At 38.2% G+C, this 23255-nt stretch overlaps 1 protein-coding gene and 1 long non-coding RNA gene across 11 annotated transcripts in view; one reads left to right on the top strand and one right to left on the bottom strand.

Annotated features, from left to right (window-relative positions):
• The first annotated feature begins 5102 nt into the window (after positions 1-5102).
• On the top strand, positions 5103-7037 carry LOC309715827. Its single transcript, XR_014279316.1, has 4 exons — positions 5103-5153; positions 6422-6469; positions 6550-6814; positions 7015-7037. It is a non-coding gene; the product is annotated as an uncharacterized lncRNA (long non-coding RNA).
• The window catches only part of ntm (neurotrimin), a 489818-nt gene continuing 473481 nt past the window's right edge, over positions 6919-23255 (bottom strand). Inside the window, exons 5-8 of one of the 10 annotated variants that reach the window (XM_082549231.1) lie at positions 22452-22572; positions 22062-22213; positions 19444-19479; positions 13426-16060 (exon numbers count right to left, since the gene is read on the bottom strand). In XM_082549231.1, the coding sequence (XP_082405357.1) occupies positions 15960-16060; positions 19444-19479; positions 22062-22213; positions 22452-22572 (410 nt within the window). In that variant the 3' untranslated portion in view covers positions 13426-15959. Of the gene's footprint in view, positions 7351-13425; positions 16061-17932; positions 19017-19443; positions 19480-22061; positions 22214-22451; positions 22573-23255 lie in introns of those variants that run through there. The other 9 variants (XM_082549230.1, XM_082549226.1, XM_082549225.1 and 6 more) reach the window with 9 other exon arrangements.

The raw sequence follows: 23255 nt of genomic DNA, 5'->3' as shown, positions 1-23255 counted from the left end.
CAGACGGGCCTGGACATGCACTGGCTTCAGCAGCGGAACACGTCTGGCACTGCGGGATTTGATTCCCTGCCGTTGTAGTGTGTTACTGATGGTGACCTTTGTTACTTTGGTCCCAGCTCTCTGCAGGTCATTCACCAGGTCCCCCCGTGTGGTTCTGGGATCTTTGCTCACCATTCTCATGATCATTTTGACCCCACGGGATGAGATCTTGCGTGGAGCCCCAGATCAAGGGAGATTATCAGTGGTCTTGTATGTCTTCCATTTTCTGATGATTGCTCCCACAGTTGATTTTTTCACACCAAGCTGCTTGCCTATTGTAGATTCACTCTTCCCAGTCTGGTGCAGGTCTACAATACTTTTCCTGGTGTCCTTCGAAAGCTCTTTGGTCTTGGCCATGGCGGAGTTTGGAGTCTGACTGTTTGAGGCTGTGGACAGGTGTCTTTTATACAGATGAGTTCAAACAGGTGCCATGCATACAGGTAACGAGTGGGGGACAGAAAAGCTTCTTACAGAAGACGTTACAGGTCTGTGAGAGCCAGAGATTTTCCTTGTTTGAGGTGACCTTTGGATGGCATTACCTTGGCCTCCAGTAACGCTGTGAGGAACCTTGGAGTCATTTTTGACCAGGACATGTCCTTCAACGCACATATTAAACAAATATGTAAGACTGCATTCTTCCATTTGCGCAACATCTCTAAAATTAGAAATATCCTGTCTCAGAGTGACGCTGAAAAACTAGTTCATGCATTTATTACTTCCAGGCTGGACTACTGCAATTCATTATTATCAGGATGTCCAAAAAACTCACTGAAAAGCCTTCAGCTAATCCAAAATGCTGCAGCAAGAGTACTGACAGGGACTAGAAAGAGAGAGTATATTTTTTCCTGTTTTGGCTTCCCTTCATTGGCTTCCTGTTAAATCCAGAATTGAATTCAAAATCCTGCTCCTCATATACAAGGTCTTAAATAATCAGGCCCCATCTTATCTTAATGACCTTGTAGTACCATATCACCCTATTAGAGCACTTCGCTCTCGCTCTGCAGAACTACTTGTTGTTCCTAGAGTATTTAAAAGTAGAATGGGAGGGAGAGCCTTCAGTTTTCAGGCCCCTCTTCTGTGGAACCAGCTTCCAGTTTGGATTCGGGAGACAGACACTACAGGGAGTGCAGAATTATTAGGCAAATGAGTATTTTGTCCACATCATCCTCTTCATGCATGTTGTCTTACTCCAAGCTGTATAGGCTCGAAAGCCTACTACCAATTAAGCATATTGGGTGATGTGCAACTCTGTAATGAGAAGGGGTGTGGTCTAATGACATCAACACCCTATATCAGGTGTGCATAATTATTAGGCAACTTCCTTTCCTTTGGCAAAATGGGTCAAAAGAAGGACTTGACAGGCTCAGAAAAGTCAAAAATAGTGAGATATCTTGCAGAGGGATGCAGCAGTCTCAAAATTGCAAAGCTTCTGAAGCGTGATCATCGAACAATCAAGCGTTTCATTCAAAATAGTCAACAGGGTCGCAAGAAGCGTGTGGAAAAACCAAGGCGCAAAATAACTGCCCATGAACTGAGAAAAGTCAAGCGTGCAGCTGCCAAGATGCCACTTGCCACCAGTTTGGCCATATTTCAGAGCTGCAACATCACTGGAGTGCCCAAAAGTACAAGGTGTGCAATACTCAGAGACTTGGCCAAGGTAAGAAAGGCTGAAAGACGACCACCACTGAACAAGACACACAAGCTGAAACGTCAAGACTGGGCCAAGAAATATCTCAAGACTGATTTTTCTAAGGTTTTATGGACTGATGAAATGAGAGTGAGTCTTGATGGGCCAGATGGATGGGCCCGTGGCTGGATTGGTAAAGGGCAGAGAGCTCCAGTCCGACTCAGACGCCAGCAAGGTGGAGGTGGAGTACTGGTTTGGGCTGGTATCATCAAAGATGAGCTTGTGGGGCCTTTTTGGGTTGAGGATGGAGTCAAGCTCAACTCCCAGTCCTACTGCCAGTTTCTGGAAGACACCTTCTTCAAGCAGTGGTACAGGAAGAAGTCTGCATCCTTCAAGAAAAACATGATTTTCATGCAGGACAATGCTCCATCACACGCGTCCAAGTCCTCCACAGCGTGGCTGGCAAGAAAGGGTATAAAAGAAGAAAAACTAATGACATGGCCACCTTGTTCACCTGATCTGAACCCCATTGAGAACCTTTGGTCCATCATCAAATGTGAGATTTACAAGGAGGGAAAACAGTACACCTCTCTGAACAGTGTCTGGGAGGCTGTGATTGCTGCTGCACGCAATGTTGATGGTGAACAGATCAAAACACTGACAGAATCCATGGATGGCAGGCTTTTGAGTGTCCTTGCAAAGAAAGGTGGCTATATTGGTCGCTGATTTGTTTTTGTTTTTGAATGTCAGAAATGTATATTTGTGAATGTGGAGATGTTATATTGGTTTCACTGGTAAAAATAAATAATTGAAATGGGTATATATTTGTTTTTTGTTAAGTTGCCTAATAATTATGCACAGTAATAGTCACCTGCACACACAGATATCCCCCTAAAATAGCTAAAACTAAAAACAAACTAAAAACTACTTCCAAAAACATTCAGCTTTGATATTAATGAGTTTTTTGGGTTCATTGAGAACATGGTTGTTGTTCAATAATAAAATTATTCCTCAAAAATACAACTTGCCTAATAATTCTGCACTCCCTGTATCTCTACTTTTAAGATTACGCTTAAAACTTTCCTTTTTGCTAAAGCATATAGTTAGGGCTCAACCAGGTGACCCTGAATCCTCCCTTAGTTATGCTGCAATAGACGTAGGCTGCCGGGGATTCCCATGATGCATTGAGTTTTTCCTTTCCAGTCACCTTTCTCACTGACTATGTGTTAATAGACCTCTCTGCATTGAATCATATCTGTTATTAACCTCTGTCTCTCTTCCACAGCATGTCTTTTATCCTGTCTTCCTTCTCTCACCCCAACCAGTCGCAGCAGATGGCCGCCCCCTGAGACTGGTTCTGTCGGAGGTTTCTTCCTGTTAAAAGGGAGTTTTTCCTTCCCACTGTTGCCAAAGTGTTTGCTCATAGGGGGTCATATGATTGTTGGGTTTTTCTCTGTATCTATGAAGCGCCTTGAGGCGACTGTTGTTGTGATTTGGCGCTATATAAATAAAATTGAATTGAATTGAATTCAAATAAGCCATTCCCCTGCAGATGATCTGTTAGCTGTTTGACAACTACTCAAGAATTTTTAAGAATTTTAGATATGAAAGGAAGGTGGGTAATTTTCTGCTTCTAAATTCAGATACAACTGAGATTTTTGTAATCTTAGAAACATGGTATTTTAACAGATGCTTACTCTGGATGGCATTGACCTGGCTTCATGTAACACTGAAGAATCATGGCGTCATTTTTGACCAGGATATGTCCTTTAATCCAAATACTGAATAAATATTTTGGACTGTTTTCTTCCATTTGCCCAATATCTCTAAAATAAAAAACATCCTGTCTTTGTCAAGGTAGAAGCAGGGCTCACACGCAAGGTTCCAATTGACGACAGTGCATTTATTTATAGTGGATAATAATAACAGTTCATAAAGGTAAACACAGTTTTGAATGTCTAGTTTATTCCAGGCTTTATATTTATAGTACCAATGGGATGTTTTACGTAATCTCGCTGTTGTAGCCAGTGACAGTTCAAAGGTGAGTTCTTAGGCCAACAAACACAGTGGTTAAGCTTTTTAATGCAGCTGATTTTCTTTGTTATTAATATAGTCAATATAGTTTAAAAACATCAAGGTATAGGCCCTTGTTTTAGTTCATGAACAACAGGTTTGTTTGTTTTTTGGGGAGATATGTGGTCCTCACAGGATAGCCACCACATGCTGGACATTAAACTAAATATAAAGCACAGCTGGGATAGGCTCCAGCACCCCCCACAACCCTGAAAAGGACAAGCGGAAGCGAATGGATGGATGGATGGATAAAGCACTTATAAGTAGCTCTGTTTACCTTTCCGTAAAAGTCACTGCTCATATAACCCCAATTTAAACATATTTGGAGTGAATAAAGCATCTTCACTACTTAACAGCTTTTACTTAATATGATAGTTTAGGTGACTTAAGCTTAATAGTATTCATTCAGTCATTTTCACAGTTGTTAAATTACACATTTAACTTTGATTTAAGGAACACTGACCTTTAACAAAAGGCTAAGAAAACGCTTTCATCTTTTAAGTAACATTACTGTGTTGAGTCTCTAATGTAATGAGCAGCCCTCAGCAGCAGAGAACAGATGTTTGCATGAATTAAATATTTGTTGAGACTGAAGTAGAGCTGTGGGGTATAACCGCTAAGCATTTCTTTAGTTGGGGGTTTCTGTCGCTGCTTACAAAAAAGCACAAAACCTACAATGCTGAGCTCATAATAGACACGGGTTTACATTATTTATTACCCAGATGTGTAGAAGTATTTCTTCAGGTCACAAGCATCTCTCCTAGTAACAAAGATTCCAGTACATTTCTTTTCAATATGAATGAAGGAGAATAGAAAAATGCTTCTCCTTGCAGTTATAGTAGATTTCATAGTTGAGGAAGAGAGACACATTCAGAATGTTATGGGTGATGTCCAGCTGTGGTTATACATTATTGATGTACCAGTACACTTAGACAATACTGTGTGCAGGCTGTAAGACATATTGATGTGATTTAAAAAACTACAGTTAGTGGTTGTTGGTAATGTATCAGGCATACGACAATGAGCTCAGTCCAAGGTCAGGACCTCTGAGGGATAAGAAACCAATAAGTTTGACTTGTTCCTTACTTGACTTGATCCAATTGTAGAGGATCTTGCAGTTTTTTTCATGATAAAGTCTATTGTAGTGATGTGTCGGTCACAAATGAAATGGCTCTTAGAACCGGATCTTTGACGTGAACGACGTGAGCCAGCTCCTTGTCGCGAGCCGTGGGTTGTTTTTTTTTTTTCTTTCTCTCACCCTCTCTCTCACACTTTTTTTCCGCTTCACTCAGCATGCAAGCCTTGTGCTTTACGCTGGGATGAGGGGGGAGGGGCGGTAGTTACACTCAGTAGCACAGGAACAGAGCGGGAGGGAGAGAGAGAGAGCCAGGGGCAACAACGTCACATTAGAAAGGTATAGTAATCATCCACAACTATTTTCAGTTGCAGATGATAAAGGATTCAGAAAGTTTATTCATGCAGGCCCATATGACAGAGAATATGCATCTTCTTATTGTTTTCATATTTTAATTTATATTTAATTGTGTTGTGGTTTGCAGTGTTTTGTTTTTGTTTTTCACTTTAAAATTTTTGACGGAAAAAGCTGAAAATTTAAATAGTTAAAAATTGAAATGTTGGTTTTTGTATTATATGATTTATTTATTACATTTTATGTGGAGTGAATAAATAAAAGTATATTTACGGTGGCCCCTACAGACAAAGCACGTAAAAACTGCAAAACACGTAAAAACTCCAGAAGCACATAAAAACTCAAAACACATACAAAAGACAACAGAAAGTGCTCCAGGGGTCCGTTCTTCGTACCTCGCTTACTACATCCAAGATCAAATGACACATCCAGCAGAGCAAGAACTCTTTATTGAGGGGTTTCAGGAGTTTCAGAGTTTAATTAAAACACAAGGGAACACTGCAAAGGCTGCAAAAGCAAGGAGAGAGGACTGGCAGAAAGTTGCTGACAAATTAAACTCGTAAGTAATTTATTATATTATATTACATTATATCATATTATATTATATTACATTATATCCTCTTTCACATTAGAGCCACAACAGGACCCACTAGAAAATGGGAACAAGTAAAAGTGAAATATAAGAATATTCTACAGAATGGTAATATTTATCACTTATATTGCTTTTAGTCTCTTGAAAAGAGACCCTGAAATAATCTGTTTGTTTATTTATAACAGCAACCAAGAAAAGGGCAGAGCAAAAAAAGACAGGTGGTGGTCCTGCACCCCCTTGTCACACCCCGGCAGAGGAGCTGGCCCTAGGATTGAATGCCACCAGACCCATTGTTGAGGGCATCCCTGGGGGCAGCTCTTCCTTAGACCAGCAGCCGGGGTGCAGTAGCAGCAGCACTTTCATAACTGGTAAATGAGCTCATAATTCTATTTGTACAATGTAAAATATTTGGTTGTTGCCTTAATTAAAATGCTTTTTGTACTTTGACATTTATTGACATCGTGGGTTTTTTTAGTGTGTAGTTTTACATAACACTCCATCCCTTTTACCTGTTCCAATGCAAGGGGTGACTGAAGCATGCACAGTAAGTTGGGATATATATATATGTATATTTGTGTATATAAAAATCTTTTTTTTAATTATTTAGACCAATAGGCTGTACCACATCCCTTTGTAACACCATTTTGTTTCCATTGCACAGGACAGTGAAGCAACCCTGTTAGATGACTGTGGTTTGGAGGAAGTCCCTGTAAGTGCATGCATAATTTGGCCTGAATTTGTATCTACTTGTGTACTTCTATGTGTTTCTGACTGCAGTATGATTTGCAGGCAAAGAGGCTGGCAGAGAGGCCTGATACAGAGGTGGGCAGTCTTGTAATTAATTTTACTTCCTATATGACATGTATTGACCGTTAAATGTTGTCTCTACAGTTGAAACAGGGTGACATTCGTTTGCTCTATAAGAGAAGTCTCCAGCAAAAAATGGAGTATACTGAGCCAAAGAAACAAAAGCTTCTAGGTGAAATCGAACTTCAAGCTCTAATGAGGCAAAAAGTTCAACTAGAAATCGAGTTCCTTCAAAAGGAACTTCAGAGTAAGTAAAAATACACTTTCATACAGAGCACTATTGATGACCTTGCGTGATACAGTATATATGATTTTTTTTCCTGGCAAATGATGACTGGCTTTTTTTTGATGAGACAGAAAAAGATGCTGAAATAAATTTCAATGAAAAATATGTTTTTTCATGTTTTTAATATTCGAAATTGTGTTGCACAATTCTGTCCCGTGCAGCTCTGCCACTAGGTTGGTCCAAGTGCACTGGCTGGAGGTCATCATCAGGCTGCACCTCCACCACAGGAGTCCTCTCCTTTCTGATGGTGGCAATGTTGTGCAGTACGGCACATGCAACAATAATGTCACATGCCCTGTCAGGTGCAACCCTCAGACTTTTCAGACACTGAAATCTTCCCTTTATTTGCCCAAAGGTCATTTCAATGCGTGCCCTTGTCCTGGCTAGAGCTGCATTGTAGCGGGTTTGTGGCCCAGGGTTGGGGTCAGGGAACGGTGTCATGAAGTACTGCCTGCATGCATAACCCCTGTCTCCAAGGAGAATCCCATCGTAGGCCCCTGTGTAATGGAGAAATGCTGTTATGTTAGGCCCAAAATAAGTATGAAATATCAAAATAAGTCTCTTTTTCTTACCACACTCAAATAATGTGCATAACCCTGACTCTGAAAATTCCTGAGTCATGCACTGATCCGGGCCATTTAGCTTCCACATTTGTGATATGGCACATAGAGTCACACACCATCGGTGTGCTGACAATCGAGCTATAGTTACAGACATAGGTCATGATTGCATCACATTCATTATCGAATTTAATGTACCTGCAATAGAAAAAAAAATCCCTGTTTGACAACCTTTTGACAAACACACCCAGGAAATGCTTGAGTGCCAGGTATACTTTGCGAATGGAACGGCAGACAGCACTTTTGCCAATGTTCTCTGCATCTCCAACAGCGTACAGAAACGTGCCACTCGCAAAGAAATGCAAGGCAATGCACACAGTTTGTGCAGTTGTTAATGCCCGACTACGGTGAGTGGAACTCTTAACATAGGGATCCAACAAGTTGGTTAAGTAAATAATACCCTCACAGGAAAATCGATATCTCTCTATGAGCACACTGTCACACTGAGCTAAAGGATCCTGTCTATCCCGCAATATACGCTGAATTCTGAAAACTCTCCTTATCAATCTTGCTCCCAAGCAGGTTTACGCTTACGGATCTGTTGCTATGACAGCAAGTCCCGGATGAGCTTCGGAGAACCGAACGATCCAAGATCACGCGAAATCGTCAACAATCAAATCCAGCTAACTTACTTAGCGAGGTACGAAGAACGGACCCCAGGATGCTAGGTGCAGTGTTGACCTTTTGTTACCTAGTGGCTACACAAGCCAGCAAGTACCAACAAACGGATTTGGTGTGTGGTAATAACAGGTAAATGTTAAAGTTTTTTTTTAAATTATTTGAATATATATGAGTGCTTGTGTATAAATACACAAACAATACACATTTGCTTTCAATTGTGTAATGTAAGTGATCTAGGTAGCTCTGTTTTGGAAGTTCAGTTCATGCTAGAAAAGTGTTTTGGAGTTTGTACTTGCTTTGGAGTTTGTACGTGCTTTGTCTCTAGGGGCCACCGTAAATATTTATATATAAACCTATATAAATAAAACCACTGTTTTTTACATTAGTAATTCCTTTTGTGTATAATTTTATATTATTGTTAATAATAAATTAATTAAAGCAACAAAACAACCCGAAGAGCCGGTTCTTTTTAGTGAGCTGAACCGGAAATCCCATCACTAGTCTATTGGCGGTGCAGCATGCCAGCAATTTGATTTCTTCCTATCACTATTTACTCTGAACAACCCATTAACACTAAATAAAGACAAGAAATCACAAAATATTAAGAGACAACATTTTATTACTGTCAGCCTTAAATATGAGCACACATTTTTCATCAATAAAATACATATGACCAACAACTCTATACAACTACCTTCAAGTAGTATTTACTGTAAGTGACCAAGTAGTATTGGGGTAAAAGTTATTGAATAGTGTTGAAATAAAATGACAAAAGTGCGAAGGATTAAAATATTCCAAGAGCTCAATTTACTTCATCTAAACATGTTTCAATCGTGTTTTATGAACACAAAATGCACAGTTTTATTGAATATGAAAAGTTGTGTTGATTTAACTCAGTTGTTTAAGTTTCTGCCAAAGCAAAACATTTGTGTGCAGCCAATGTCCACTATTGAATCAAGTAAATCAAACATGGCCTTTTTTCAGTGTAGGGTAGAATTTTAGTCATGTAAATAATCCAAAAATGAATCCCAACATATTGTGAGACAATGTCATGAATCTGCTAAGATAATCTCCGGGCAGTTGAGACAGATGTTTGTAATTGGTCATATAAACATGAACATGCAATGCTTCCAAAATACAAATCTTAGTGGGCTGTGATTCAAAATTGGCTCACAGAAAGAAAAAAATTATGTGTATCCAGCACTTCTCAGTGCGTTTTCATAAATGAATGCTGGTGCAGGATCAGAAATATGTATTTCTAAGATCCTCTGCTCATTCGCCTGGATTTTGTCATGGGTTTGGCTTGATTAGGACTTGCATATAATTTTTTTTAAAGTCATGCTTGGTGGGAATTGGGAGCCATTGCTCTAACATAGTGCAGACACAAAAAAAATGCAATATGCCTGCCTTCAATTTGTCTGAGAGATTAATTGTTACTGTGGTTGCTTATTTCCAATTTAAATAGGTATGTCAGCTCCTGTTGTGTTGAGTTTGCCTGAAAGAGATGCATATTATGTGCAGTTGCTGAAAGTGCATAGCATGTGGAAAAAGAATCAATTTTAATTCAACTCGTTTCAGTTTATTTCCATTTACATAGCGCCAAAGCACAAAAACTACCACAATCATCTCAAGGTGCTTTATACTGTATATTGTAGAGTAAAGATCCTACAACATTAAAGGGGAAATCTCAATAATCTGCCAACCCCCTAAGTGTAAGCACTTCTAGAAAGTGGGATGGAAAAACTCAGTTTTAACGAAAGAAACCTCTGACAGAACCAGGCCTAGGGAAGGGTGGCCATCTGCAATGGCTGGTTTGGGGTGAGGGGAAAGAAAAGATAAAGGGCAAAGAGTGACAAGACAAAAAAAATATTTAAATTATTTTCTAAAAACTAAATGTAATAGTGCAGTCTTTCACAATCAGTTTTTGACTTTTAATTACTAAAGGGAATGATTTCTTAAATTAAATTTCAATTTAATTCTATTTTATTTATAAAAAAAAATGACATTTAGCAAAACACTGTAATCATCACACAAGGTCAGACTTCTTACTTAAAGGAAAATTCAGATGTATTTCAAACTAGTGTAGTTCCTTTGAATGTCCAAGAATTGAAAATTAATTAAGTATCAAGCTAATGTAGCTATGATTTGTCACTGTTAGCCAGTGCTGCCTGTGGCTGTATTACAGGAAACAATCAAAATGTTGTTATTCCAAAACAGAAACCTGCAGACAGAAACATCATGAAGCTGTTCAAAGACTTGAACAATCAAAATAGTCTGCAAAGATGAATATAAATACGCCTGCATTAAGGTTAGCTGGAAGGTTATCCAAAACACATGCAATTTCTATTTTAGCACAAACCCTTGAACCATAGTAGTCACATTAAAGGGAAACATTAAAAGTTTAATTACAACAGAATTTGAATTAAAGTGAACCTAGTTAAGACCAACTGGACAACATGAGGACAAAGAAAGATTTTGTTTTTGTTTTTCAACTAAATGTGCATTAAATGGGAAATTAGCTGTGTTGTGTGGCACAAATCATTACACTGCCTCGCAACATGCAATTTGACTGTCTTTATTTAACTGCTCTGCAAGCCAGCTTGTCTAACCTTGAGGCTGACAATGTCCATATCGGATCAAGAACACTGGCACTAGGTAATACAAAAGGCTTAAAAAAATCCAAAATAAGCCTGTAAAGAGGCAGCATGCATAGGTTTTCTCCACATGCTTTTCCCTTTTCTGTGTTTGGAACAACAGGGATTTGAAAACAATGAAATTAAAATTACCTTTTACTCTTAGCTTTGTACATCTCAGACCAACACGAAAGCTTTAGAAAATATAATCCAGTTGGATTTTCAACAATGATCTGACAGGCATTGACTCTTCTCTATGTCATCCTCTGATCATGGATGATACTTATCGTTCCCAAAATGTTGTGTTCTGTGCCTTCTGGGGGATTTTTGTTTCTTGGAGGCCTTGAACTTATGATCTCATTGGCAGAATTTTAGGAGTAATCCTGTTTTGTCTGCATCTGAGGCTGAATCTCAGGTGGACCCTGGAGTCAGCTATCTTACTTGCTGTTTTCTCGTACTCATGTAGTAGCTTTAGGCAGTCTTTGCCAAAGTGGGTTAAAATGTCTTGATGCATCCAGGTAAGGAAAACCACCAAGTCATTGGCTCAGGTATGTGGATGACAATCTCAGGATGTACCACAATTCACTGATCACATTAACTCGGTAGACAAACACATCAAGTTCACCAGGGAGGATATGAAAAATGACAGACTAGCCTTCTTAAACTGTAAGATTTTCATCAGTAATGGGGGTCATTTAAAAGTTGATGTGTACCGTCTACCTACGCATATGGATCAGTATTCAAGGTTTAACTCTCATCATCCACTAAAGCAAAAACTGGTTGTGATCAGGATGGTACAACATAGAGCGAACACCATCCCCACAGATACAGCAGCCAAGGAAGCAGAAAAACATCATATCAAGATGGCCTTGAGTAAATGCGCCAAAAACTGGTCTACCCCAAGGATCAAATCACCAGATACAAACAGAGTAATGTAGTGTACGCTGCTAAGTGCCAGAAGAATTGCCATGATTTATACATCGGGGAAACCAAACAACCTCTGGCAAAGTAGATGGCACAACAAGAGGTAACTCATCAGGCCAAGACTTTGCAGTCTATATAATCCTACAGGCTGGTGCATACTCTTTCCACTAACCTGTAGGATGAAGCTGTACCGGTACACATCCTGGACAGGGAGGAGTGCTAGTTTGAGTGGGGAGTGAAGGAGGCCATTTACGTGAAAAGGGAAAGACCATCTCTGAATTGAGGAAGGAGCCTAAGGGTACATCTTTCGCTATCTTACAATGCTGTGATTGCAGCCATTTCCCAACTCTCTATGAATGGTACTGATGGCCACTGATCAGTTGTCATTGAAGAATAGTCTTTGGTCTCTGGTTGTTAATAAATAATAATTTAATAATTTCAAATATATTAATAAAAGTTCCTAGAGGTCATCCAAGGTCACCCAGCACCTTTCTTTATGGTGAAAACATTGTGAAACATAAACCATGATATTTTTATCATGATCACAGTCTCAAAAGTAAAAAAAAAATAGGTTCACCGTAATAGTTAAAATAGACTATGCATTAACAAAATACAAATTAATCAGAACAACATAGGGATGTTTTTTATTAGAAAAGGTAAATACGGGCTTTTGACCTTGAAACTTTCATTAATGTTCTTACAAAAGCATTACAAACTAACATTTTAGAAGCACAAACCAGCATAAATGTTTGCCATCAATTTTGTTTGATTTGAAGAAGGTGGGGTCAGCTGAGACTGAAGAAGTCACTTGGATGAGTGACAAAACATTTCTCCCACTGAAAGCGTTACGTCCACATGAACAGAATCAACGTTTGGGGATTTTTTTTACCTGGATGATTAAGAATGCATCAAGATTTTTATCACATTCTTAGCTCAGTGTTAAGCAATTTGCAAAATTTTATCCATGGTGAGAGATCTTACTGCAAGTTCATAAACAGGTGTATTTGATATAAAAAATTTGTAGAGTTCTAAAGTCGTATTTTTAATTCTCACAGTTTCGATTACCTTGTGAGATAGTGATCAAACTGTACATGTGCTACTAAGTGTGAGCAAGTACTCAGCAGCAAATGTACTGGAAAATCGAAATAAGACTTTCAGGTGTTTATTGCTGCGCTATTAAAAAATCTGGCTAGATGATAAACATTTGCTTATAGGTAGTATTGAATGGATCACTGCAAAAACTTCCCTATGAGGTGATGTGAGTCCATCTTAAATGTGGTGAATCTTGTCATAAAATGACTGTGCAGGATAGACGTGTGATTGGTAGTGCCTTCTTTCAACCCAGGATGGAATAATTACCATGTCATTTCCAAACATTGGAGTGCTAGAGATAAATAATGTTCTGCAGTCTCGCTCTGTCCCTCCCTCTCTCTGATATGTGAAAACAAACAATGATTAGCCTGTCAGATTCAGGTCGTGATTATCCTGATCAGTTTCTAAAACGACCCGTTTCATGCCTCTCTGATTTGGATGTTGGCTCTTCTTTTCACACCAAGGAGTGAAAAGGTTGTTATCCCCAAAAACCATGGAAAGAAAAGAAAGATAGAGGTAGGGGAATGTGGATGATGGACTAGGGCCTCAGTGGTGCTGACACAAGCCAGAGGGAAAAGACTGAGAAAGGGGGCAAAAAATGTATATTAAAAGAACAGAGGTCATTGCTTTTGTGTACCCTTTCCTCCTTTTAGGTGTGATGAACGTTCAGAAGATAAGAAAGGCAACATCTCCCATCATTAAACAGACATAGTAATTTGTTTTAATTCACTGTTTTTGTTTGTTGCAGTGTTAATGGAAACCTTCAATTGCAAAACTCTGATAGAAACTGACAGTAAAAACAAACAGCATTTTGCAAGGGATGCACAATGTCTTAAAACAATCCCTTTCATTACAAAAGCCAGTAGTTCAACACCAGATGTACATTTTTTGTTATTGTCACTAAATAACAAAAAAGCATACCCATGTTAAGTACAGTCTGCCAATTGGTACAAATCTCTTTTCAAATTGAGAGATATGAAAGAGAGAAATTACCAGCTTTAATTCTTCCTGTCATTTTGTGAGAGGTTACAGATTGTTGCATAAAATTCTCATGCTCACAATGAAATATGGTAAAGGAGGTCTGCTGATTGTTTGCTGCCTGTGACACTCTGCCTGCACTGATGTTTGTCCATATTGAAACATATGATTTTCAGGTTTTCTCATATATTCTGTCTTTTCTGTTAATGCAAGTTATATATCAGGTGATAAGAACTGTTGTGGCCTATTTGCTGAGACCTTTAATCAGTCTCAGTTATTGCAGTTGGCTTGCATACTCTACAGTAAAGTCTAAAATTATTAAATCTTCTGACCAACATCTCACAATCTGACTCCTATACTGTACATTTTGGTTTAAGAGTATCAATGATTTTGTATTTTACTCGTGTCAAAAGACAACACATTTACTCTAAAGGTCTTCATGAGTCTACCCATGTCAGTAGATCTGTATAGGACTGGATAATGGACAAAATACTAAAGATGGGTCTTAGCCTATAAGTCTAAATTGTGAAGTGGCAGCAAAAGTACCTTAAATCTGCTTTCATTCTAATAGGCTAAGAATAATTGCTTAATTTATAAAGTCCAAATCAACAGAAGTCTGAAAGTCTTTACTGCAAAATGTTTGCTAATTCAACCCTTTTCTTATAAGTTTATGGTCTCAGTTCCTACTTTCAATACAGCTTCAGTCTAATATGATCTTCACTTTGTGCATTATAGTTTAATTTACAGATAATGATGAAACAATGTATGCTTCTAGTTACTATTGTATGGTAGTGAATAATTTCCTCAGGTTGTCAATGAAAAAGGAACTCTTAAGACTGCAAATGAGCAATTATGTCACAGTGGCATAAATGCTCATTTGCAGTTATGCCACGTTTTACATATAGTCTTTATTTCTGACCTATTTTTTCTGACCTTTTTTTAACCCAGGTGTTATTTCTATATTATTTCTGGGTCAATATTAAAAAAAATAGGCAAATCCACTTTAATTCACTGTGGTACATTTTTGCACAGACAGACATTTTTGTACCCATGAAGACCTCTAGTTTACTCTGAAGTTAATGAGAAGACAATACTTAAAAATCAGGGTCTTTGTTTGGTGATTTGAAAAACAGGAAGTTTATGAAATATAGTCTTTGGGTCATTTGTGTCTAAATACATGCAGAAAGAGTTTATTTTGTGTTAATCTACTCAAAACGACTGTTCTGTAACCCTCCAGTGCTGGTTTAGAACATAAACAGGAACAATTTCTAGAGCATGTATACATGGTATGATATTAAACAAATATCAATAGCATTAATAGGTCTGCATTATTTAAGTCAGATGTCCACTCCATACAAATGTAGCTAACATTCCCTCCATCTGTAAATATTAAAGTCTAACATAATTATAATAATCTTGACAACATTTTTGTATACAACCAGTACCAGTAAAGAACAAAAAATGACAAAGAGATGAAAGTAAGGGGTTTGTCCCAAATAATTACAAGTTCATATTTCCCGTTCTTAAAAATATTTAAAACTACACATAATTGAAAAAATATAATTAAAAAGATTAGCATAGCACAAGTGCAAATATATCACTATAATGGTGGAAACAAAAATACTACAATTCTGCTTTCAACAACCAGACGAAAGGATAATTATTATACATTAAAATATGATAATACCAGGTTTTCAGCCTCAGGGCAACCTTGTGTTTGACTCTTTCAGTTTAATTTTGAGGTATTTAGAATTCACTTCTTATATTTGCTGTAAATTTGCTGTTTCCTGGAATAGACATGAATATTCAGTGTGGTTAAATTCAAGACAAATCCATTTGATTAAGAGACACTTTTTAAAAATAAGAGACACCATTTTAAAAATCTTTTTTTTAGAATCACAGGTAAAAAGAGAAAATCCAGAATAATATGATTCAAAGAGAAAAATATCCAACAAAATTCAATTAAAAGGTGAAACATTTGTTACATCCTTGAAATCTTAAAAAAAAAGACCCTCAATGACATACTTGTTTAGCGGGTCAACATCAATGCAGTGCAGATTAAATCATGCACTTAATGTGCATCAGTTTATGGTTTCAGTTGGAAAAAACAAAAACGCACACACACACACTCCCACGCACACACACACACGCACACACACCTACACACACTCACACGCATACACACACACACGCAGGTACACACACACACAAAACACTGGAGTTCAACTCAATTTATCTTCAAAATCTAAGCAGGAAGGACAGAATTATAATGAAGAGGAGACAGTTGTGTGAGTGCACACTCATTGCACCGCCGCTGCCATCCTGAACTGCTCTCGGTCCTAACAGGGGATAGAATGAGGAAAAACATCTGGGTAAGTTTCACCACTAAGGAGTTTTCTTCTTTTGGTGTGTCAGTACTTGAAGTAAGTAAAACCTCCCGTCTGTGAACAATCCAGCATTACAAACATATTTGTGTTTTTTTTAAACAACAACTTAAAGAGTAATAAGACCTGTAACAATTATTATGGTTTGTATGTCATCTTAATAAGATGGCATGAAGACAGAATTTAAAGGTCACAGTACTGCAATTTTGATGCAGAAGTTTTTGCTACAATATATTAGAGTTCAATTTTAGGGACACCTGGTTGTGTCTTTGATGGTATGTTCCCCTGGGTTATCTTGCAAACAGTTTTGCATTCATAACAAGAAACAAAATGTCAATGGTTAATATATCAGCAAAAATTCAGTACACATTCAGTTGACGGAAATTGAGAATGTGCTTTGTTGTTTGACAATGCACACCCACAGACTGTATGGCAACAATTATGTTTTAATACTGATAAAGTTAACAATGACTTAAACCAAGAGCCTGAAAAAGTGACTAACTGTATTATCTATACCTTCTTTTGTTTCGCCACAAAACATAAGATTTTTTAAGGTTTAGAGTTAGGAAAAAGAAATGCAGGATATTTGCATAGCGAGAATCTGGGAACACAGTAATTAACACTGTAACTGCCAGGAGGAGTGATTTTGACCCCTCAGTTGATTGTTTACATTTTAAAATTGATCTCAACGCAGGCTACACAAAAGGGGAGAAAAAAGCATTTTAAATTATTATTGTAAAAGTAGTAATGTCCAAGTTGATCATCGCGTCCATTTTTACATCTGCCTCAAAATCACCAAAGTGCAACCTCCCATTCAGTGTTCACACTGCTCCCCAATTCTCAATCTGCAGCTTCACCTCCCCAGCTGTCCGGGTCAGGTCTAAAACCTGTTTTACTGATGTGCTCTGGATTTCACTATTCATTTGTTTGGATTAGTTCTCCACAGTCTAGACTCTGTTCACGTTAGGTATGAATTCCTATGCTGCTCAGAAGAGAAAGCAACCTGTCACTTCTCCATGCTTTCGGTTACGCACTCCCCCTGCTTCTGCTCAAAATCCCATACTCAGCCTGTAGTAATCATTCTTTTTGTTTTTTTTAATCTAACTACAGTCACCTATATATTTATTTATCAGTCACATATAACTAGCTTTTGGCTGATGTTATAACAGTCAAAGGTGGGTTCTAGGTAAAAGTGGACATTTTGTTTTTCTTTTGATCTCAAACATTCCAAAATTCCAAATTTGATAAATAATCCCCTTTTTTTTTAAAAAAAAGTCATGAAATTTGAGACGATCAGGTTTTATTTTAACCCTTTAAGACCTGCCATAGAACCAAGTCCGCCAGAGCTTACTTTATATTTTTACATGCTGCAGTGCCATTTTTGGGAGCATTTCAAGTATCTATACATCAATACAACTGTTATAGCCCATATTTTAATAATATGTATGCATTAAGTCCATAGTAACTGCATTAATTGAAAAAAAGTGCAATAAACTACAAAAAAATAGAAAATCGTTTTTGTTTTTTTTTACATATATTTCTACTTTAAATTTAAGAGGCTTATCCCTGAAAACTTTAAATACAAAAAAGTTGCAAAAAATAGTTTACAACAACAGGAAATTTATTTTGAGTGTCTTCATAGTTTTATTTTATGTTTTTGTTCCTGCAAGCGCTTTTTATACAATTTTCAGGTCAGGTTTCATATGCAAAAAAAATTATTGCGCTAGCTTACGCGGTTCCGGTTCTACAGGGATTTAAAAATAGTTACGCAAAACAGAACGTGCCCGCTCCGACCGGCCTTAAAGGGTTAATAGAGTTACAGGATTTTGAAAATGCCAGAGGGTAAAATGTCCATCTTGCTGGTGTTAAAAAGTCGTGCTGGCTGAAGTTTTAAGTTAAAGCAAGTGATATATGCCATGGATCCTACTTTAAAGTACCTCAGGTTTCTATTACAGTTTGTTTTTTTGTTAAACTGTGTTTGTACTTTGTTTTTGAACATCACTTACGATGCATTCTTTTCCTATATTTGTTGTAAGTAGCAACTGTAAATTAATCATCATCATTCATCTTTGGATCTGATTTATTTAGCACATAACAGTGAATAGTGTTATGAAGTTTGGATGATAGTGAAAGATGAACAAAGAGAAGCAGAGTAAGGAAGTAATCTCAGTGAGGAAGTAACAACACTGTCAAAAAACTATATTTAAAGGAAAACTCTTCAAGATGACATGAACTGCTCAAAGGTTTAGTAGGATAAAAATGAACCGTGCTCAGCAAGGTTGTTTTTTCAAGGACATTCTTAGGATTGAGAAGTGATTTAAAACACTTATTCAAATTGAAATGCAGTATTCCAGCACTGATATTTTTAACACATTGCTAAAATTACCAAAGTATTGCATGATGCATTCTATGAATAAAAGCATGTAATATTTTCATCATGCCCTTTTTGGGGATGAGGCAAGTTCTAAATGAGTGTATTATAAAAGGATTTTGGATCATTTTTACATTGAAATTGGTAAAACAATGACTACTCATTTCCCTTGGCTTTCCACAAGTTTCCTTTGGGGGCATGTATCCAATTATCCTTCCACAGTGGATTATTCCTAATCCTCTCTACTGATAATTAGAATAATGAAAATCACTCATAGTCATAGTCCAAATCAAAGTCATTAATACAATTCTGTTATGTGAATGGACTGCTGGTTGCAGTCACAAGGACAAATCAAATGGCAAAGTAGGTGTGGTGTTTATCTCTGCAGTTTCACACGTTAAAGTGCTGGACCTCAAAATGTGCACAGATTCACACAAGAAATTTGCAATTTTGTTTGGTTTTCTTCTGTAGCATGTACAGTTGAAATGCAGCAAATATTGGTACAATGGATCACAGAAGAACAAACAAACATGATAAATACTTACATTAGGAAAAGCACATGCAAAGAATCAAAATGAAGCCGATGTCACACAGAGAGGCAGTTAGGTTTGAGAAGAAAAAGATGAAACACAGTTAATGAAACAGACTTCATTGACCATTTTCACAGATTTGCATATGTCACTTTCCTTTGCTGCTCACCGTCCTCAGAGATCCTGCATACCACACAAGAACTCTAACATGTCAATTCAATAAAACCACAGAGGGTTAAAGTGCAATTTTGACTGGTTCAAAAAGCCAAGACAAATGATTTCACTTTTTTTCAAATGTAGCAGAGACTCATCGTCTCTGAAATTCTAATGCAGCCTAACTTACAATTGTGAAAATGGCAATGTTCCACAGGCTCCAGCATGCAATTAATACTATTGATCCTCGACAGCTGACGTTCATGCTGGTGTTGAATACTAACCTTGCAAAAGTGTTGAGCTAGTGGGTTCAATTACCACTACACCAGGGAAACAAATTGAACAGAGCAACGTGTCAGAAACAGAAAAGCAACATAATGATATCAGTTTCAGGTAGTTCAACTGACAAAACAGCAGCAACGCATAAAAGCAACGGTGGGGCCCTAAAGGCAAAATGCTTTGTCTTAAGTACCACAAATAAAGTAATTTTATCAAAATTTTAAGAACAGCAAACATCTGTGCACTCTCCAAATAAAGACCCTTTAACAATGCAATATGTAACAAGGACCTTCCATCAGATGTGTAAGGGTTTTTTTTTATTATTATTTGAATGGCCGTCTGTCATATAAATAATTTTTAAGGCTTTATTCAGACATGGCAGTATGATTTCAGAAAGAATTTTAATGCTTACATGAGAACAGTGTATTTAAAGCTCACACAGGCTTGACACAGGCTTAACTGATTTCCAAGAGTTCTATAGACTTATATGTATAGCACAGGTATTTATTACCACGCAATTCGCACTACAACCTGGTTTGCCTCTTACCTGTAGTTATTTTTATTTAATTTAATAACTGTACAGTACTCTCTGTATATAGTAACCACTGTCCTTAATGTAAATATGTAAGAAAAATTGTGTATGTTTCTGTTCCGTGTCCAGTGTACTGTTTGTTTGTATATGTGTCTTTTTGGCTGCTGTTACAACCAAATTTCCCCTTGTGGGACAATTAAAGGATTATTCTATTCAATTCTAATTATTTTCCTTGTGTGTGAGCAGAGAACTCAGGAGCCACACACACAAATAAGCCATGATTGTGCACACGAGGGTGTATGCTCAGCAGTCCCCTTAATTTGCTGTATAATATTACACATATATTATCATGACTAAACAAACAAACAAAGCCTAACCTGGGATCTAACAAATTATACAAATTAGAACTTTAGCCAAAAAATAGACTTAAACATGCCAACAAAACGTTTATCAGTCTAGTCCCAGAAGTGGCTATTCACTCACTGACTATATTTTGGCCTTATTTTTGATGGAAGCCATATTAAATAAGCAGAGCAGATGAAGAGGACATGATGTCAGACACAGGAACAGCACAGTGAATCCAATACATTTTCAAAATAAGATGCAACTCTCCACTTCTCAAATTTTTCTGGTGAGATTTATAACTTCACAGAGGACAGAACAGTGGAGATAGTGAAGTTAAAGACATGCACCCAGGGTAGTACTTGGTTAATGAAACCGTCTTGGACTGTATTCGGTGACTTATTCTGCTTTGCAGCCTTGGTGAGCTCAATGTACAGTACATAAAAAATTCTCCACTGGCTGCAGGTTCTGGTTTGAGAGGCTCCACAGCAGCACAACAAGTACCATCTTGGGCTGTAGAGTGCAATTCTGGTCACTACATGTGACAGTGATTAAATACCCAGCTTAGTGATAATGAGGACCACTGCAAGAGTGACCTGATTAGCAGCAACTATCCATCCATCCATCTTCTTCCGCTTTATCCGGGGCTGGGTCGCAGGGGCAGCAGCCTAAGCAGAGAAGCCCAGACCTCCCTCTCCCCAGCCACCTCCTCTAGCTTATCCGGGGGAACACCAAGGCATTCCCAGGCCAGCCGAGAGATATAATCTCTCCAGCATGTCCTGGGTCTGCCCCGGGGCCTCCTCCCGGTGGGACATACCTGGAACACCTCACCCAGGAGGCGCCCAGGAGGCATCCTTGTCAGATGCCCGAACCACCTCAGCTGGCTCCTTTCGATTTGGAGGAGCAGCGGCTCTACTCTGAGCCCCTCCCGGATGGCTGAACTTCTCACCTTATCTCTAAAGGAGAGGCCAGCCAACCTTCGGACGAAGCTCATTTGTTCTTTTGGTCAGTACCCACAGCTTGTGGCCATAGGTGAGGGTAAGGATGTAGATCGACCGGTAAATTGAGAGCTTCGTTTTTACACTCAGCTCTCTCTTCTCCACGACGGACCGGTGCAGCGTCCGCATCAGTAATCCGCCTGTCGATCTCCGGCTCCCTTCTCCCATCAATCGCGAACAAGACCCCAAGATACTTGAACGCCTCCACTTGGGGCAGGAACTAATCCCCGACCCGGAGTGGGCACTCCACCCTTTTCCGGCTGAGAACCATGGCCTCAGATTTGGATGTGCTAATCCTCATTCCAGTGCGAGCTGGAGGCCATCACCCGATGAAGCCAACAGAACCACATCATCTGCGAAAAGCAGAGATGAGATTCTGAGGCCACCTAAGTGAAAGCCCTCCGCCACTTGGCTGCGCCTAGAAATCCTGTCCATAAAAATTATGAACAGAATCGGTGACAAAGGCCAGCCCTGGCAGAGCCCATTACCCACCGGGAACGAATCCGACTTATTGCCGGCAATGTGAACCAAGCTCTTGCAATGGTTGTATAGGGATCGAATGGCCCGTAACAATGGGCCAGACACCCCATACTCCCGTAGCACCTCTCACAGGACACCCCTAGGGACACGGTCGAATGCAGCAACTAAACATCAAAATAAAATGACTGCATACAACAACGTTTGTACAAATCTAACATATTACACAATCTTAGTTATAGTTCCTGTTGTCAAGTATCATAAATGTACTTACCAAACAGAAGGAAGCTTGTATTTGAACTCCCAAGTGTGTTGATGGCAACACAGGTGTAGTTGCCATAATCTCCATCAGACACATTAAAGAAGGTCAGCTTTGATCCTAATCCAGTACTGACAATCTCCATACCATCAAAGTCATTAAAGATCCTAAATGAGTGAAAAATATCAAATCATATCATTCATGTTTTCTTTTTGACTTTTTTTTCCCACACTTTTTAAAAAAAAAATCAGTTTAGATAGTATTGGGACTATAAATTTCACAGCAAATCATTAACCATCAGTAACTTGTGTGCACACACACACACACACACACACACAAAGGCACACGCACATATTCACATACCTTTAATTTGCCTATTTAAAATGCAAATGTAAGACCAATTACCTTCTGTTATCTTTGTACCATTCAAAATCTGCCTCAGGCACTGCATCAGCCTCACACTCCAGCACTCCTCTCTGGCCCAGTGTCACTCCAACATCTCTGCCCTCTGACACAGCTGGAGCATCTACAACCAGACAGAAACACACAGGGATGTTGTGTGTGGGAGTAAACGGCAGCACAAGCATTGATAAGCAGGAGACAGAGGTCATGGCATTTTCCTGTCTTGACTCTATGCCACAACTACAAGTGAACAGATAATATCATTCAAATTATACATAATACTTAGTACAGTGTTGAAACTGCATAGTGTTAGAGTATGATGTGAAGAAAATAACTGTTCAGGTTTTAATGATCAATTTCTTACCTCTGTATCATAGAGATATTATAATATAAATAATAGTTGTTAGCTGTATGTCCAAAATATAGGCAACTGTGCCCAAGTAGTCAGCTACTGCTCATGGGCCTTTCAAACTTGCTTTGATTTCAGGGCTCTCTGTGGTAACTAAAAATGATAACTACACACAGACAATATGAATAATAACTTGTACTGCAAAAATAAAGGAAAACAATGAAAATGCCACTTGTGATAATAAAGTATAATTCAATGCCACAAAATCAGTTTTTTGTCAAATAGGCCAAAAAGCAACATCAATCATTATTACTAAGTGCTAATGATTTATATAGCATTTGGTATTTAGGTTTGACAAATGAACCAATGATTAAGGTTGCAGATTAATTTCCTGAAAATCAGCTAATTTACACACAATTAAACAGAAAAAGGTAAATTAACCATGCTACATGCATTAG

This window comes from Aulonocara stuartgranti (assembly GCF_965226115.1).
Source record: "Aulonocara stuartgranti genome assembly, chromosome: 10".
In the NCBI taxonomy this organism is placed as follows: Eukaryota; Metazoa; Chordata; class Actinopteri; order Cichliformes; family Cichlidae; genus Aulonocara; species Aulonocara stuartgranti.
Note: the sequence above shows the minus strand (reverse complement) of the source record. Positions and strands in the feature narration are given on the sequence as shown.